Source organism: Vitis vinifera, chromosome 1 (genome assembly GCF_030704535.1).
Source record: "Vitis vinifera cultivar Pinot Noir 40024 chromosome 1, ASM3070453v1".
Lineage (NCBI taxonomy): Eukaryota > Viridiplantae > Streptophyta > Magnoliopsida > Vitales > Vitaceae > Vitis > Vitis vinifera.
In genome coordinates, this window is record NC_081805.1 from 6,706,215 (window position 1) to 6,726,428 (window position 20,214).

Genomic DNA, 20,214 nt, shown 5'->3' on the forward strand with positions numbered 1-20,214 from the left:
CTAGCAAATTGAATGTTTATGAAAAGAATATCCTCAGCCCAGAATAGAAATAGATTGCAATGGAATTGAGAAAAAAAAAAGATTTAAAATTTATTATAAATTTGTGATACACGAGCTATTAAATGAAACAGAGCAAAAGGCCAGCAGAACCGTACAATGTTATATGGTTGTCACTTTTAAATTCTTATGCAGTGAATATAACCAAAAGTACAAAACGCGATAGCTGATCTAACAGTTTCTGGGGCGAATGGTAAATTCAGTAGGCAAAAATGGCCAAGTGATTACAAGGACAGGAAAAAATCTTCTGCCTGCACTTAAACGGTTGTCGAGTAATGGAGTAGGCTACACCACAGACTCGCATTCCACGTATCCAAATTGGAGACAAAGGAAGATTACAAAGTTTGTGGTTCCGAGCGTGATGCCCCTAAAGGGCCTACTTAGCAGACAGATAAGAACCTTCTTTAAGCTGGCCTGCACTTGGGTTCGGTGCTACTGAAATATGCTAAGCCCCACTCTTTTCTCCAAATACAAAGATTGCAATCTGAAATGCTGTTAGAATGACTATTGTTAATGGACATAAAGGGTCATCTTAACCGGTAAATTGCACAATCCTCTCTATGGGGGGAAGAGGATTTGCTAGTGGCCTAAACTACCAATCCTCCTCTAGTCTAGTCCAGTATGATCAACCAGTTAGACTCTTTATAATTTTAGGGAGAGCGTATAACTGTGACAACTAGTGCATGATTAACCTGACATAAATGGGTCATCAGCTCCTCTAAAAAGGTTCCTTCCTCATCCCCCATTTTAGCAGGTTATGTAGCTCTATTCACACTTAACAGGTACATTATACCGTCCCCCTAGTTGAGGGGAAAGGCCTTACTAGCAGCCTATATCAATCATGCAGATTAATGACCAATGTTTGGGTCCACTAGAACCAAAATGGCTAGCGGTCTAGGATGCGGTCTAGGATGTGAGTGTGCAAATCAAACCCAAGGAAGAATACAAAGTTTTATGTGGTTAGGACGGTGTACCGGGCATCTTATAGCTTCCTATATGGGGCCATTGGACTCTCTTAACATGACAAGTTCTGCAAACTGTGGGGATAAGGCCTTTCTAGTAACCAAGTACATCAACCCTATAATCTTCGAACTAGTGCTTGTACCTCCAGTCATGTGGGCTCCATCAGTATCCTTATAGGCATGTGACCTTCAGACATATCTAATTCGCATGCATGGTTGTATATGAGAGCAAGAAAGCGGACAGCTAACCAACTCCGGTGATCTACTACAAACCAAATTTGGGTTATTACTAGAGGACATCTGGATGCAGCTAGAACAAACTTAAATATAAGAACCTATAAAATATAAATAATAAATAAACAAAACTAACTCAATCCACAAGCATTAGGATGGAAAGAAAATTTCCTGGCAAGAACATTTACTTTTACTCATGTATTTCATTTCCATGTGCACAAAGATAAAAAGAAGTGGTACTGTCCATCAAGCAATCCATAAATATTCAATAGGAAAAACAAAATCAAGAATATATTAACCACAAAACAGGACAGACTACAAAACCCAATGCAGCAGGTCCAAAATTTGTAAGCAACAAGTAACAACTTATCTGTCCAGTGAATATATGGTCTCTTGAGTGATATGGAATGCCATCCCAAGCCAACATAATACTACAAGCACCAATATGGGTGAAGCAAATATTAGAAAGAAGTACAATCAAGTACCTGATATATCAGTATTCAGAGGGGCTGATGACATCATCGATCTTTAGAATCATCTTGACAACTTGTGTTGCTAGCAAGATCTGCTGCTGCTTCCCAATCAGAGTCTCAAAGACATTTTGCTCTTGCATGTCATTTGTGCCAACATCATTGCAGTCTATCCCACAATAGGGATTGTCCTCCTACACATTTTATGCTTTTGAGATTATAACACACGAGGACGAGAGAGAGAGAGAGAGAGAGAGATTAAATCAGAAGCTCCAAGACAGAACAATGGCTACAATGTCCCATTTACCTTAATTTGCTGAGACTTCACTGCTGATAGTGTTTCAATGGGTTGGAGGCCACTATTCTCAGCAAGCGCCATGGGGATTGAATCCAAAGCATCTCCAAATGCTCTGATAGCATACTGTGAACCAAAGGTGAAAAAGGTGATGATTAAAACCGTTAACAAGGGATCAAAAGACAAGAATAAATCTTCATACCTGCTCAACTCCTGGATATCTATCAGCAGCTGCCTCTACAGCAATTGAGCAAGAAATCTCAGCAGAGCCACCACCATACACAATAGAATTGCTGCGAATGAGGTTTCTAGCCACACACAACGCATCATGGATGCTACGCTTTGTCTCCTCTATCATCATTTTGTTACCTAATGCACAGTAAAACACAAGAATGTATAAGATCATCTGAATGTCTGTCAAAATCATTCCTTCTCAACCCTTTATTTCCACCAACTTATCATATTCACTGTTTTCTTCACTTGTTTTCCTTAATATTTTTTGTTTTGGTATGTGAAAACAAGTTAAATGTGTATAATGGTACATGAAAGTAATGTGTGCAAAACTCTAAGGGCCTGTTTGGCAATGTTTTCAGAAACAATTATCAATTAATTTTTAAGAACAAAATTCTATTGGGGAAGCCAAATATGAAAAACAGTTTTCTCAACGTATTCTCCATGAAGGTACTATCCACATATGTATAATACAAAAGTTCTTGAAGTGTGTTACTCGAAACACTATAAAAAACAACTAAAAACACCTCAAATTTGTTCTAAAAAACAACCAATTTTTAGAACAAAGTTTCAAAAAACTGTTTTTTGTCAAAAGTATACATCAAACAAGTTTTCTAAGTTACAAAACTGATTTCAAGAACAATTTCCAAATAGGCACTCAACCTCTCCTCAGGATGAAAATAAATAAATAAATCAACCAGTCTTACCTTATAAGAGAATGGAATGCAATTTACAATGCTAACATCAAATTTTCCATGAAACAGCATTACAATCATCTCCTCTAATTTAATTAGTAGATCTCCTTCCAGCTGGGGATCACAATCCCATCCTTCTCTATTTTGATTAGTGGGTCTCTGCCAGTTGAGACGAAAGGGAGATGATCACCCTCCCTTCCTCCTCATCTCTTCACTTCAGTTTAGTTAGATGGTAGATTTACCAAATAAGTGGTGGAAAATAACATTTTGATAGGGACTAGGAAGGGGAAGGGGAAATAATCCTCAACTCCAATTTGGAGATGGTACAATGGTGGTTTTTGAAGCAGAAGTGCAAAAATCTAATTGTTGAGGGGTTTGCTTCTATGTCAGGCAGTGGTGGAATTGAAAATAAATTTGGCAACAATAGTTAATTTCAGTTAGAGAGGTTGTAGTTTTATAAATGTTAATATCTGTTCTTTAGTCATCACACAGTATGATATGAATATCTTGGCATAACTTAATTCACAGTCTAATCAACAGCCATGTTCCTAAAAACAACCATATTAGCACTGAGAGTTCCTCCCTCTTCCAGACATGGATAAAATCATCAACCCTAATCAAATTTGCATAGACAAGAATGAAAACGTCCTTTTTCTTCTCCTTTTTTTTTTTTTCCAAATATTGTGGTTCAAACATGCAAATAAAAATTATTCTGATGGAATTGGTTTCTCAATAAACTGTGCCATGCTCAACCTTATGCCACATTAGAAGGGAAGAACCCAGAGCATGCCAAATGTGAATTATCAGTTTAACCGAATAATTGGACATACCAGCCCAGAAAACTGGTTAGCATAAAGGATGATGGTGACTAACCTAATTCATCAGCGGTGAACATTATATCTCAGTAATGACAAATAAACAAGAAAACAACACCAATAGAGGTATCACATACTAACTAGCTAAGAAGCGTTTAGGTGAAAGTGCATACAAACTCTATTCAAACAAAAACAAAATGGTCATTACAGGAAATAAGAAAAGGAAAAGGTAAACCTACCACCACGAATAAATATAGTTACAGCCCTTGAATTTGCACAGTGTTCAATATACAGCATTCGATCTTTAGTGGTACCAAATGATTTTTCACGAACCAAACCAGCCTAAATGAATAACATGAAATAATACATCAGTGTTTCTCATGATTAAATACACAATCCAAGAAAAGTAATTAACAAACAATATATGGAACACAGAATGCAAGTTATAGGTACTTAATAACCAACAAGCATTTACAAGAAGAGTTCTAGTTAAGAATGATATTTTCTGTGTCATTCTAAATAGGGATAGAACAAGACGTCGATATCCCCTGCATTCCCCTGCATGTTCTAAATAAGGATAGGATAAAATGCCAATAACGCAACATCAAATGTCACAGATAATCACATTTTAAGAGCATGATATAAGAAATTGGTTGAGGTATATAACATAAACAGCACAGGAGGTCACTGCATATCACTAAATGTGATGGGCAGGAACCTGGACAATAGGGGCCTAGGGGCTAAGGGGTCTTTATAAGAGCATGAACAACCTTATCCTTTAAGCCTCAGCATCACAAGGTGATCATAACTCATATTCTAAAATCTGTGGATGCCAACAGATATGGGTTGTATTTTCTAACAAACATATGAGGTCATCATGGGAAATATCCAATGGCTAGGTAAAAGAACCAGAAGAAACAACCGCCAATATTTAGAGTAAAATGTAATGGCCTTATTTAATGAGCATCAAAGCATAATTATCACACATAACAGAAAAAGGCTTTACAGTGGACAGCAAAAAAATCATGATAGGCACATTCTCCCAAACTTTCTTCTCACAAATCAGGATTGGAGATGTGCAGATATGAATACCATGCCAACAGGTGTCCAAAACAGAAATGATTAATGTGGAGAAGTGTCCTACACATGACATCTCATATCTCGTGATAAGATGGTTGAACAGGCTAGGAAATCCATCAACCCAAAATCGCTTTCCCACTAAAAGGTACACCTTGAGACATCTTCAAACCATGACCAATGCTTGTGAATTTTTTATTTTTCTTCTTTTTCTAAAGGATTTAAAAAAAAATAGTGAAAATGATCTGACATGCCAGACTAGCTCTTCACTTCTTTAAGAATGCCCCCTTGGCTTAAGATTCTGAAGGAGAGAGTGCATCTATTCTGTGCAGGAAAAGTATCTTCAGCAGTTACTAAACCTATTGATGATTGAACGGATAAAGAACATAAAAAAGATCCAAAATGGAACAAAAAACTTTGTCATCACTTCAATCTCTACTGCTGATTAAAGATTTTTTTTATTTTTTTGATAGGTACTGCTGATTAAACAATACATCATCAAGTCTTTCTTATTGCAACATTTTATAGGCATGTCTTTTCTCACTAAATTAATTCCATGCCTTCCCCCATTAAGTAACTTCAACATAAACAACATAACTCTTCAAACTAGGTTCAGCCATTGGTCCCAGTTGGAAAATGTCTTAAATTCCAAATCGGTACATATTTCTTTTGGAAAAGAATATTATATAAATTATTTCTTATGTTGATATATCATTGTAACATTAAATTGTTTTACTTTATAAGAAAAGTTATTAAAAATATCTCTATAAATATTTTAGGCTATGAGAATAAAAAGTTATGAGATGAAGATGGGTTTGTGAAAACTATACATGGTAGATAGAGATGTTAGGAAGAATGGTAACACCCAGTGAAGCAAGAGCTCAGAATTCAGGGTGTAAATACAAGGAGTAGGGAAATATAAGATATTTCAACATATAATAATTGTATCTGATTTTTATCCTCTGTAATATTTTCTACAGTTGCAACTTAGGTAGGTTAACCTGACCTAGTTCGACATTTAAGTAGTCTTGGACAATCATTTTTTATACTTGTGTTAGGCTCGGGTGAAATTTGTTCAACTCAAACTCATTTTGGATTGAAGTGAAACCAAGATTCAAACAACCCGAACCTATCTTGAACCCAATTTAATATTTTTATAAATAAATTTATATTATCCTATATTATAATATTCATTTTCTTTTTAGATTTTTAAGGAAAACATATCAAACTATAATTATATCATATACTTTTTCATTTTTTTTTTTTTAAAAGTCCATAAATTTTTTTACTTTTTGTTATTACCTTGAAATTTTATCTCATTTACTATTTAAATTTTGGTATAAATATGAAGAAAGAAGTTTCAAAAAAATATTATGGATGTTATTTTGAATCATACAACTTGACCAACCTGAACTCAGAAAAAATGAGGTCAGGTTGAGCTTGGATTGAGTACCTTAGGTTGGAGATCAAGCTTAAGTTAACCATCAACCCAACCCAACCCACCCAAGTTCCAGCCATGATATTTTCTATGATAACAACAGAATGATTCTCCCACATCCACATGCATGATTGGTCAAATCACATTAAAACCTTGTGTACCTTTATATGTAAATTGACTTTAATTTTATGTTCTTGCACTAACTCAAGACATTAAAGCTCTCACTAACACAACAAGTGATATTAAAGCTTTCCCAGCACAACAAGTGGTATAAGTGCTTTTACTGTACATTACTCATCATTACGATAAAAAACTTCTATTCTTGTCAAGTACCCTCTACAATATTGTCTTTAACAACTGTTAAGGATATAGATCCTCATGAACACTTTTCTAATTCCATTATTTCACAGTTGAGCTCAAACATCTAAGCATCTTCTTTCAAGCATGTCCAATTTATGAAAATGCTTTTCCGCTGCCTACTATTCCATGTAATAAAGCATCCTACACTTACAGCAACCTCATAAAAAAAATTTCTCATGATTCAATAGGAAACACCACTCACATAAAGATGCAAAACCATACAATTCTAATTCCACATGCATGTAAATTCTATACAGTAATTTAAGGCCGGCATGCATTCATCATTTAAACAACACCAAATAACCTTGCAATGCTACTTCCACCAAGTGCATCTTCCCAAATTTCCCCCATCCTTATGTAGGCATGGAACAAGATAACTTAAATGGTTAGAAGAAGCTTCTGGACTGAGAGTTGGTTTTATTGAGTTTTTCAGAGGCTTTTCTTTTTCTTTTTTTTCCCCTTTTTTGGCAATATTACAAGTCCTTGAGGGAGGTACAACTACTACTTTCCCAGCAAAAGAGATTTGGGCATCAAAGGTACCTCCTCAGGTGGTCTTTTCACTTGAGAGGCAATTTAAAGGATAATTCTAAAGATTAATTGGATGACGAGTAGAGAATTGAGTATGGGTAATTGATGTAGCCTTGGCAAGCAAAATGAGAAGTCAGCAGAGTTCATTTTATTCATTGCAACTAGGTGTGGGGCTTGTAGCATTTTGTTTTCTCCTCATTCAGGGTTTCGTAGGTCCTTGTCCGGTCAGCTAAAGAGAATATTTTCAAAACTGAATCAATCATTAAACCAAAAAAGTTATTGGGCCACAATTTATTGGTCGAACCACGATGTTAGCATGACTTGATAAATATATAACTTGTATTTCATTAAAATTAAAAATAATTATAAAATTTTAATAAATAATTAAAAACATTAACAATATTTATTTTATATGTAAATATTATCAAATTAAATCATGATAAGAATAAATATAAATATATTAATATTTTAAATTTTATTAAATAAATTATGTATAATATTTAAATGTAAATATATATAAAAAATGTAAGAAAAATTTTATTATTTAATTTTATCTACATGTCAAAAGTTGTATATGCTATTATTTTATAATTTTAAAATTATAACAATATTTTACTTATACTATTTTTATACATAACATTATAAAAATATTTTTTAAAAAAAAATACACTATTGTATATGATGTTTTGGATCAATTTTTAACAACAAACATAAGTAGCCCAATGGTTCTCTCCACTTGTTCACCTTGAAGACCAATATTTGAACCCTATGGCCACAAATTTTTTTAGACATTTCCCTAAAGAACGCATCCCCCATCAGAAGCAGACAGGAGTAAAGAAGCATCTAAATTACACAAGCAATGATGTGCAACTGTAACACATGATAACCCATGTTGAGAGAGAGAGAGAGAGGAGAAAAACCTTATTCCCATTCATGTAATCTCTACTTACAATTGAGAGATATATATATACAAGGCTAAGAGTCCTAACTACCATACATGTGACCTATATTAACAAGGAAAGATAGTATACTATGCAATACATACATTATATTCAACACTCCCCCTCAAGCTGGAGCATATACGTCATATGCACCAAGCTTGTTACAAATATATTTAATCCTAGGACCTCTGAGAGATTTAGTGAAGATGTCTGCTAGTTGATCATTTGAATTGACAAAACTTGTAGCAACACATCCTGATGCGATCTTCTCTCTAATGAAATGACAGTCAACTTCAATATGCTTGGTCCTTTCATGAAAGACTGGATTGGATGCAATATGTAATGCGGCCTGGTTATCACAGATGAGTTTCATCTGTTCATCCTTTCCAAATCTCAACTCCTGAAGAAGATGTCTCAACCATATGAGTTCACATGTTGCCAAAGCCATAGCTCGATACTCGGCTTCAGCGCTAGATCTGGCCACTACATCTTGTTTCTTACTCTTCCAAGATATTAGATTACCTCCAATAAAAACACAGTACCCTGAAGTGGAACGTCTATCTGTGGGTGAGCCAGCCCAATCTGCATCTGTGTAACCAACAACTTGAGTATGACCTCTGTTCTCGTACAATACACCTTGGCCTGGTGTACTTTTGATATATCGAAGGATACGGATTACGGCATCCCAATGGCTATCACATGGTGACTGTAGGAATTGACTAACAACACTCACAGGAAAAGAAATGTCTGGACGAGTAATGGTGAGATAGTTCAATTTACCTACGAGCCGTCGATATCTCCCGGGGTCTCCTAAAGGCTCCCCCTATCCTGGTACAAGTTTGACATTCGGATCCATAGGTGTGTCTACCGGTTTACAGTCTAACATACCGGTTTCTTCCAGGATGTCTAAAGCATACTTCATTTGGGAAAGGACCACACCAGAACTAGATTGAGTTATCTCAATTCCCAAGAAATACTTGAGTTTCCCCAAGTCTTTGGTCTGAAAGTGGGTAAAAAGATGTTGCTTTAGTTTCTGAATACCATCTTGATCACTGCCTGTAATGACGATGTCGTCCACATAAACAACCAGATAAATACACTGCCCCAAGGAGTTATGATGATAAAAAACTGAATGGTCTGCTGTACTGCGAAGCATGCCAAACTCTTGAACAACAGAACTAAAACGGCTAAACCATGCTCAAGGAGATTGTTTCAAGCCATATAGAGAACGGCGTAACCTGCACACTAAACCAGACTCCCCCTGAGCAACAAAACCAGGAGGTTGCTCCATATAAACTTCCTCGGCAAGATCACCATGAAGGAAGGCATTTTTAATATCCAACTGATAAAGAGGCCAAGAACACATAGCAGCCATGGAGAGAAGCATGCGGACAGAAGCAATCTTGGCAACAGGGGAGAATGTGTCACCATAATCAGAACCATAAACTTGAGTATAGCCTTTAGCAACTAAACGGGCCTTAAGGCGATCAACCTGACCATCAGGACCAACCTTAACTGCATAGACCCAACGACAACCAACTGTAGATTTACCAGAGGGTAAAACAACAAGATCCCAAGTGCCATTAGAGTGCAGAGCAGCCATTTCATCCACCATTGTCTGTCGCCAGCCTGGATGGGAAAGAACTTCATGGGTGCTCTTTGGAAGAGGAACAGAGGATATAGCAGAAACAAAAGCAGAATAGGGTGAAGATAATCGATGATAACTCAAAAAATTGTAAATAGGATGAGGATTACGAGTAGAGCGAGTACCTTTCCAAACAGCAATAGGTAAGTCATTAGGAGAAGGCAGAGCCGGGGTAGGTGAAGCCGAAGGGATAGGAAGTGAGTCAGCAGGTGCCTCAAGAAAAGGGAGAGGAGCAACGACACGAGGGCGACGATGATAAACCTGAAGTGGTCGAGGGGGCATAGCATCAGGTGGGGAGACAATGGGAATGGGCAAGACTTCAGAAACAGGAAGAGACTCAGAAGTGGTGGAAAAGAATGGTGAGTCCTCAAAGAAGGTGACATCAGCGGAGATAAAGTACCGATGAGTCTCAAGGGAATAACAACGATAACCCTTCTGAAGTCTGGAATATCCCAAGAAGAGGCACTTCATGGCTTTGGCGGAAAGCTTGTCCTGTCCAGGAGTGAGAATATGAACAAAGCAAGTACAACCAAAGACACGAGGAGGAAGGAAATAAAGTGGTTGGTCAGGGAAAAGAAGGGAGTGAGGAATCTGATCGTGTAAGACAGAGGAGGGCATACGATTAATCAAATAACAAGCGGTAAGAACAGCGTCCCCCCAAAAGCGAAAAGGAACATGACTATGGAGGAGGAGAGTACGAGCTGTCTCAACAAGATGTCGATTCTTGCGTTCAGCTACCCCATTTTGTTGAGGAGTATGAGCACAAGAAGACTGATGAAGAATCCCATGATGAGACATAAACGAAGTAAATTGGGCTGAAAAATATTCCCTGGCATTGTCACTGCGTAACACACGAATAGAAATATTGAACTGGGTTTGGATTTCAGTATAAAATTTCTGGAAAATAGAGAATAACTCAGCTCGATTTTTCATTAAAAATAACCAAGTACATCGAGAATAGTCATCAATGAAAGTGACAAAATACTGAAATCCTAAAATAGACGCAGTCCGACAAGGACCCCAAACATCAGTGTGGACAAGCTCAAAAGGAGACTTTGCCCGATTATTCAAACGCTTTGGGAACGAGACACGAGTATGTTTCCCAAGCTGACATGACTCACACGGAAGCAACGACAAAGTTGAAAAACGAGGAACCATCTTCTGGAACTTGGAGAGACTAGGGTGGCCCAGACGATTGTGAATGAGGAGAGGAGCATCAGTGGAAATGCAAACTGCAGGAGATGAATCTGAGGTGAGGTGATAGAGGCCTTGAGACTCACGTCCTATGCCAATCGTCTTCCCCGTACTCCGGTCCTGCAAGGTCACAAATTTATCAGAAAAGGTAATAGAGCAATTAAGAGTACGAGTGATTTTGCTGATGGAAATAAGATTAAAAGGACATTCAGGAGTATAAAGGACAGAAGTGAGAGGTAGAGAAGGCAGAGGAAGGGCCAAACCAATACCTTTAGCCACAGTTTGAGAACCATTAGCTAAGGTAACAGTAGGTAAATCAGAGGTAGTAGTAATAGAGGAGAAAAGATCCTTATTACCAGATAGGTGATCAGATGCTCCAGAATCTAGAATCCAGGGTCCAAGAGAAGATGTGTGGGTAAGGCAGGCAGAGGCATTACCAGGCTGGGCAACAGAGGCAATAGAAGCCTGAGATGTCTGAGATGCGGAGGAGCTCGGAGGCTGAGGCAGCGGAGAATCAGAGGACTGGGCCATATGGGCAGTGCGAGGAGGTCTTCCATGTAACTGATAGCAACGATCGCGAGTGTGGCCAAGTTTATTGCAATAGGTGCAATGAGGACGTTGGCCTCTACCTCGGGTACCACTGCGTCCTCCTCGAGAGGTAGTTTGAGAAACTAACACAGAAGAATCTGAAGCGCTATCAGATGACAAAGTCTGAGTGGACGAGATACGGAGGAGGCGAGCAAACACATCATCCAAGGATGGAACTAATGAACTACCAAGAATCTGATCACGAATAGGCTCAAGATCCGGACGGAGGCCAATAAGAGTAAGGACCATGAAGAACTTGTCAAGCTGTGTTTGTTGAGCCCCAACATCAGGAGTAAGAGGCATCACAGTCAAGAACTGCTCCTTAAGAGAGACAATCTGACCAATATAAGTAGATAGATCCAAGTCCTGTTGGTTGAGATGGACAATAGCAGAAGCCACCTTATAAAGACGCTGGATATCATTCGTGTAAAATCCTTTGGCCTGAGTCCAAAATTTAAAACAAGTTTTATAGGCCTGAAGATGAAGAAGAATTCGGGGATCAACCGATTGCCATAATACACTACACAACTGTGCATCTATCTTCCTCCACTGTGCGCGGTCAACCTCAGGGATATCTGCCTCCTGGGTAACCAAGTGATCCTCATATCCTTGACCCATAAACCAAAGTTCAACAGAGGCAGACCAGGAGAGATAATTCTCACTGCCAACCAATTTCTCTGAGGTAATCAGAGGAGATCCAGCGAGAACAGACGTAAAGATCTGATTTTTGGTGGTCATATTCACGTATTTGGATCGAAGAGAGCCCTAAGATGGGTTCAGATGGCTGTGAGAGGTGCAATCAATGGAGAAAAAAGGTCGTGACGTGCCTGGAGAGGAAAAGAAGCAGCACCCAAGCCTCGGGGATGGAGGGGGAGCCCTGTCGGAGGTGGCCGGAATGGCAAGAAAGCCAAAAACAGGGAAAAAATGGAGAGCAGGGCTCGGGGAGGACTGCCGGAGGGCTAGAAGGCCAAGACGGCGCCGGACGAGCCTGGAGAGGTGTCGAAAGTGGCCGGAAAGTGAGCCACTCGCCGTCACGCGCCGGCGCGTGGGTGACAGGCCGGAGGAGAAGGGCGGCGCGTGGGGGCGCGTGAGATGCCGGTTGCCGGTGGGGTTTCCACTGGCGTGTAGATCAGCCTCCGACGGTTCGGAATATGTGGTCTTTTCCCGGAAAAAAGGTCGCCGGAAAAGGTTGCCGGCGTGGTGGAGATCCGACGGCGATGAGGTTGTCCGGGGTGGTTCGGAAAGAGAGTGAGGGGACCGGAGTGAAAACACGGTCACTCGACGGTTCGCCGGAATTGAGTACACGGCTAAACCGAAAAAATTAGGTTTTCTCCTTTGGCTCTGATACCATGTTGAGAGAGAGAGAGAGAGGAGAAAAACCTTATTCTCATTCATGTAATCTCTACTTACAATTGAGAGATATATATATACAAGGCTAGGAGTCCTAACTACCATACATGTGACCTATATTAACAAGGAAAGATAGTATACTATGCAATACATACATTATATTCAACAACCCATGAAGTCACCCAGGAAGTGAGCCACTGAAATGGGCCCAATGTTTTGCAGGGAAAAAAAAGGTAGAGAACCGGACTGTTGGTTCACCATTTAGCAATCCAACAACCAACCAGTCTGATTCAATGCCTGTTGAATCTCTTCTCTGGCTAAAAAGGCTAACTGAACCAGACTAGGGTCTATGTTGATGGTCAAATTGGAAAGTCTGATCCAATTTTTAAATCATTGGTTAAAGATATGTTAAGCAGTTGCCATGGCAGTTCAAAATGTATTCAAACTAAAGAATATCACAAATATATTATTTTGAATATATTCATTTATTTTAGTTTGAAAAAAAGTACTTTTTTATTTTAAATACTTTTTTCAAATCCATCATATGATTGTGGAATATCACAAATTTCTGCATATTATTATGAAATATCATAAATTTTATCATAAATATTAATTTCATTAATCAAATAACTTTAATACGTGTACTATTACTTGTTTTATCATTTTTGGAATTGTTTTCAATATTTTTATGACTTTTTATTAATTTTCATATCATTGATACTTTTGTCCAAATTTCCATCTAAGATTTTCGTAAAATTCAATCATCAGTATTTTCATAATTTTTTATATTTTAATCCTTGGTTAAGAGTGTGTGGCTTCTTTTTATTATTTTCCTTTTCCTTTTCAACTTTGCACATTTTAATGAAATTCCTATTTGCCTATCAAAAAAATAAAGTGCCAAGCTCACAAATAGCGAGTTCTTAGTTCTAATTCCTAGTCGATGCACACAAATGGGACGCTTCAATAAGTCTATTGGAATTGGTGTTATGTCAATGGAATCTCATGATCCATACATAACAATTGGTGTGGTATATGTATATTATAACTTATGAACAGTAAGAAATAGCAATCTTACCGAAATTAGAACTCATAGGAAAGAACATAGATTTAAGGTTGGAATCAAAAGTATTCAATCATTGGAAAAAAAATTAATATAATTTCATTGTTGAATCTAGATCAACCAAGACAAAAATTAAAGCATTGGGCCAAACTCTTCTTTAGTGTCAAGGTAATAGCTATAAATAGTCAATTGACTCCTAGGAAGGAATAGAAGAATATGACCTATTATGGAACAACCAATGTGTTATAGAAGCACGATCATTACACTTCAACTGAGTTATTATTTTATTCAGGCTCTTAGAAGGAAAAGAGCTTAAATTAAAATACTTAATAGCATGGTAATATATTTATACAAAACTCCTATGTCAAGCACACATAATAGAGCCAAAGATAGTTAAGTGAAATTCAATCATAGCACCATCTTGGTAAAGGTCATAATGCCAAAGGAATCATTACCAAAAGGAATAGAGGAGAGTTCATAAATGTCTATTCCATAAAATCGATTTTCAATGAAATAAAAAAGACATTTGGTATAATTGAAACCATAGGACGCCATCCTTATCAAAAATGCATATATTTGTCTCATACACAATGAGAAGTGATATATTTACATCTAGATGGGCTATAATTTTTTTTTTTGATAGGAAACGACAAAGAGATATATTGATAGAAAAAAGAAGTACAAAAGAAGGATGAGGAATCCTCTCACCAAAGAAAATCTAAAGTACAAGAATACAAAAACAAGAATATACAATGTAAAAATAAACAAACTCTCTAGGTTAGATGGGCTATAATTGTGGATACCATTGTTTCTAGTACAAAACTTGAGTGTGGATTAAACTATTGATTTACGTAATTGGAAGAAACTAATTAGATTTATGACAAAACTTACAAATCAATTACTGATGTAATTTAAGTACCTTTATAGAATAAACCCCAATAGGGTAGACCTCAATAGAAAATTGAAGAGAAATGATAGCAAGTGATTAAGTTCAATAGTTTCTCATATAAAATTATTTTCTTTAAAGATATAGCAATATGGAGAAGAAAAGTTTGTTTTAAGAACTGATATAACCAAAAGCACGCTTGTCTCAATAGGAGGAGGTTGGGCTAGCATTTCATATGATAATTAGAGGTCAATTAAAAGTTAAGCAATGGTAATTCTCAAGATTCTCATAGGAAAATAGATATCTCTGCTATAAAACTCACAATATGTGGAAATATGGATGTAATCTCATAGAGACATTCAATGTGAATGCTCCATGAAGAACATAGGCCAGATGATGGAACAGGAAAGCCTAGCATGTAGAAGATCATAACATGAGTTATTAGCAAATTTGAAGACTATATCCACTCATGTGATACTTCATTGTAGAATATATAATAGATTCGTCTCTACAGATACCTCTAGTCATCAGTCTTCACTCTTTCACCCTTTCCACCACAGTTACACTAAAATTCCATCTCAATCCTAGTTATACTAAACCTTCCAATTTTGAATCATCTCACCAAAGTTCTAAATTTTCAACCTTCATCTAGTGTATGAACTAAAACTGCTTTGCAAGCAACTTCACTAGAAACATGCAATGTTCATGTTCAGTAACTAGGGAAACAAAAGCAGGTTAAGAAAAAGCAAACCTTAATTAATATATCTTGGAAAGAAAAAGAAGCAAAATACCTTCCCCAGCTTTTCTTGTGTCAATTCTTGGAACCTTGGCACAATTCTTCCACCTATGAAGACACCAAAAACAACATCATACAAGTAAATACACAGGTTAGAATCATATTGACTGCTTTGAATAATGTATCAGAACTATAAATTTTAATTGATGCAAACCTGTTGCTATAGCTATCAACTCTAACTCTACACCACCAACCCATCGGACAGCAGGCAAGTTCCTGTGCAACAACAAATGGTTTGCTTCATCATCAAACCCCCATTGACAGATAACCAAGGTAGCACCAACATCCTGCAACTCAAAATACAAGTCCAAATTGCAAAGAGATCAATATTCTGGTTAAAAAAGGAAAGAAACAAATATTTGGAAAATTAATCTTCTGATGCATCCACATGGTATCATAACAGGCGAAAAAAAAAAAAGGCCCTAAATAAAGCATTGTATGTAGTTCAACATTAATGAAACCCAGTAAATTAGCTAATACTTTAGCTTAATGACAATGGGAGGTTAATTCAAGATTCAGAAGGAAAAAGAAAAACCAAACTGAATAACAATAATATATGTGTGTGTATGTGCACACGCGCACAATTAGAAAGGAAGATGAATGAATTAAAATCTGTAAAACTTTTACTGCAATCACACCTTGCATTTTTGAACCATGTCATCAAAGTACTTCTGCTCTTGTTGACGTAAAGTCTGGAATTTTTCTACAGTATCAATGTCAACCTTATGCTTAGTTTTTGGCTTAGGTGGCTCAAAGGGACAAGTTAATATAGCTATCTTTGCATCTTCAATTTGCTTTGGCATTTGTGGATGGCTCATATCCTTGTCTACAAGGATTCCATAGATTAGCTCAGTATCTTCCAACTTTCCCCCCACTTTTCCCTCTACTTTAATTAAATCTAAGTTAACATCCTTTCTCTCTAAATCAGCAACTGACATCACAGCTTTGACAGCAATCTCAGCCAAACTGCGCTTGCATCGATTCACACTGCAACATAAAGAAGAAAGCTGTTACACTCGCATTATACAAATATACAAAAGATACAGTTGTCCGGGAAGTTTCACTAATATCATTGTTCGATAGATGTGTTTGAGCAGAGAACATTTTTAACAAATAAATTGAAGAGTTCAATACTTGTTACTCATTCTGCTCCCATAAGCCAATTTTTACATTTCACCACTTTCTGACCATTAAACATGCATCTTCCCACAAATGAAAAAGAAAAGTGCTACCTTTTTAGGGATCAAATATCTAAAAACCCAAAAGAAATGGACTATCTACAGAGCTCTTTTGGATGCTTCAGCCATATTTAATACAGCTGATTCAAGGTTTTGAATTCAGAACATCCCCAGCACAGCCAAAATATCTTTGGAGAGAGTGTTTCCCTATACAATAGCATTACATCAATATAAAAATGCAAAAGCAATTCTCTTTCCATGTCACATGGCCATCACCACAATACAATCACTTTTTTAATCTTGAACTCTCAAATCATCCATTAGGCTTTAGTAAATTTAAAAAAGAATAAAAAAAAATAAGGAGAAAAAAACACTCTATTTTAGAAAATATGGTTACCATGATGCCCAACTAGAGCAAAGAATTCACTAAAACTCCTAAGCATCTCTAACAAACCTCAGCCACTAGTTTCATGATAGAAGCCATAATGTCTTTGATAATCAAGAGCTTTAGCAGCAATGTGACATAAGAACATGAATATATGGTGAACACTAACAAATTAACAACGCATATGTTAATTTTTATTTTGTTTTTACCCTAAACCAATGTTATATCAACTAAACCACCATTAGCTAAAAAGAGAAACATAAGACAGCTAGTGGAAATAGTACTTCTGCTCATGTTATGCGGCCTAGACTCAACCAGAATCCATAGACACTGGGCCATAAGAATATTTAAAATATTAACTAATCGATTATTTCATCTTTAGTCTAATTTTCAACAGTGACAACAAGAACCATCATAAACTAAAGATGAAATAAAGGCATAATTATAACCAGATTAATGTTTAGAGTCACAGATGATTGAGACACAAAGCACGCCACCATCCTAGGAAAGTTTTTGTCTACCAATGTTGGTGACTCAAAACTACTGATCTGATTCTAGTGCCTATTCCAATCATGGTATTACGAGCACTAAGGGGGAACCTCATTATAGAAAAAGATAAAAGAAGAATTTCAGATTGATATTCTAAAGAGCTCTAGTCCTGTGAACTATAGGACATAGCAGAAGTAATTGGATTAAAACTGAAATAATTCTATCCTTTAATTCTTCATGAATTAAACGAATCCACTACAAGTCTGCTCAAGCTTGAAGGGGTTGAACCCATCCCATCATCACTCTTTGGAGTTACATTGTTGAGTTTCCAGATTGTAAATAAAATAAATGAAAGCATGAAAGTTTTCCAATTTTACAAAATATTATAATGTCAATAGCCACTGCAGATGAGAATGATGATGGACCAGATAGATTGGGAATGGGGTAGAGTGGTGAACTTACATCTTTGATGATAGAGTAGTCATGCAGGTTTGAACCAAAGGTTCTATATTTGTTACGCCAAAATCAAACTTTTGAGCAATATGCTCCAAATGTTCAACAGCAATCCTAGAAGCCATTTCATAGCCCTCTGAAATCCGAATAGGATGAATACCTCGTTCAAGTAGCCGTTCAGCCTGCTCTAGAAGTGCACCAGCCATAACAACAACTCCAGTTGTACCATCACCAATTTCATAATCCTGGCTCCGAGATAACTCAACCACCAGTTTTGCAATTTGATTGTCAACATCCATCTGCTCCAATATTGTCGCGCCATCATTGGCTGACACCACAAAAATAAAATATGAACAAAACTCATAGCTTGAGGATCAAACACAGGCAGTCCATGGAAAAATTGTATTAGATAATCTGAGCAGGCATGCGGAAGAGCAGAACGATTATGCACAAGAATGAAAAATCAGTTCAGCAGCATGTGATGACTAATGACAAGGAAAAACACAAAAGGGTATGAGTGGTAGTCGCAATGAACCAAACTAGAAGTACAAGTCAAAATCTGAGACATGTTTGGAATATGGCATTTGATGGGAAAGAAACAATGCCATAGGAATTGGAGGAAAGGAATGAACTTTGAATTTTGAATTTGATGGGAAATGAATTACCTAAAAAATTTAAAATCCAGTGTTTAAAACCAACAGAAAGGAAATGGGAAGGCATTTGAGAAATTCATTTTAAGTTCAAGCACCATAAAAATAAATAAATAAAACGAAATATATTTCCAATATTACTCTAATTTTTTTATAACATTGTGATTACAGAATGTCATACCTACTTCCTAATGCCAAACACAAGGAAGAATTAGTCCAAGACTTGAAATTCTCATCTCCACGCTTTTTAGAATAAGTTTTGAAGTGGAAAGCGGAAAAAGGTTTGGAGGGCAGCTCCTTTGTGCCTCTTTTGGACTATTTAGAAGGAGAGAAATAGAAGATCTCTTGAGAATGTGGAACTCTCAATCCAAAGGCTGAAATACTTGTTTTTGTGTAACTTGTTAACTTGGACCAAACTGTTTATAGGTGAAAGATTGATGTCCTAGTAGATTTCATTGATGGGTTGGGTCGGTTTGAGGGAGGGAGTATCTTTTTATCTTCTCCTCCTTTTTTTTTGGCGCTTTTTGGCCGCCGCTGTGTACATTGTAGTTTGGTTTGCCTTTTTGGCGTTTTTAATACAAATCTCATTTACTGATCAAAGAAAAAAATAATAATAATAAGTTTTCAGGTAGAAATAGAAACAAGTAAGGAATTGATCAGGCTTCATGGTGCTCGAATCTCTCAGAACACTTGAAAACAACTGGGAAAACGGAAATGTGTATGACAACAGCAGTACTCCAATCTCATGTGTAAGTAGTATTAACTACAGATCCAGAAGTGAGTGAGAAAAAGAAAAGAAAACGAAAAAGAGAGAAACGTAGGGAAAACATACTGATGGTGACATCGCCGTCAGGACTCTGAAGCATCTTGTCCATGCCCTTGGGGCCAAGAGAGGTGCGGAGGATGCGAGCCACCGCTTTTCCAGCGGAAATGTTAGCTTTCTGCGCATCCAAACCTCTTAATCTGCTCTTCTGTTCTTGCTCCTTTAGTATTATGAATGGTCTCCCGAACTCGTCGAACGCTAACGCCATTTTCCTCTTCCTCCTCCTTCCAGACTCAGAGTCGCCCTAAAACACCTCTCTCACTCCACTTTTATTTATAAAAGCTTTGGAGGGTTCCGGAATTTGGATTGGGCTGGCTGGGTTGGCTATTCAGGTCGCTTCTTATTGGCAATGATTGAAATATCGGTTTTTACGGATATATCGGTACTTCGATTTTACGGATATATCGGAAATATCGGAGAAATATTCGATGGATATTTTTTCACAAATATCGATAAAGTGAAAATTATTTAAAATTAATAGAAATGCTTGAAAAAACTTTAAAAAATGATAAAATAAGTAAAAATACACGTTTTAAAGTTATCTTGTAAGTGTAATTGACATATATATAATTAAGAAGATATTTTAAACAAAGATATATTGGTAGATTCGATAT

At 36.9% G+C, this 20,214-nt stretch overlaps 1 protein-coding gene across 1 annotated transcript; it reads right to left on the bottom strand.

Moving 5' to 3' along the window:
- Positions 1-1,517: 1,517 nt before the first annotated feature.
- Positions 1,518-19,908, bottom strand: LOC100264594 (T-complex protein 1 subunit epsilon). The gene is made up of 9 exons (XM_002285316.5): positions 19,610-19,908; positions 18,137-18,455; positions 16,261-16,609; positions 15,777-15,909; positions 15,618-15,670; positions 3,999-4,101; positions 2,221-2,387; positions 2,031-2,144; positions 1,518-1,917 (listed from the first exon to the last, which is right to left on the bottom strand). The coding sequence occupies exons 1-9, from the start codon at positions 19,806-19,808 to the stop codon at positions 1,747-1,749; spliced, it is 1,608 nt and encodes a 535-aa protein (XP_002285352.1). The 5' UTR covers positions 19,809-19,908; the 3' UTR covers positions 1,518-1,746.
- Between the last annotated feature and the right edge of the window lie 306 nt (positions 19,909-20,214).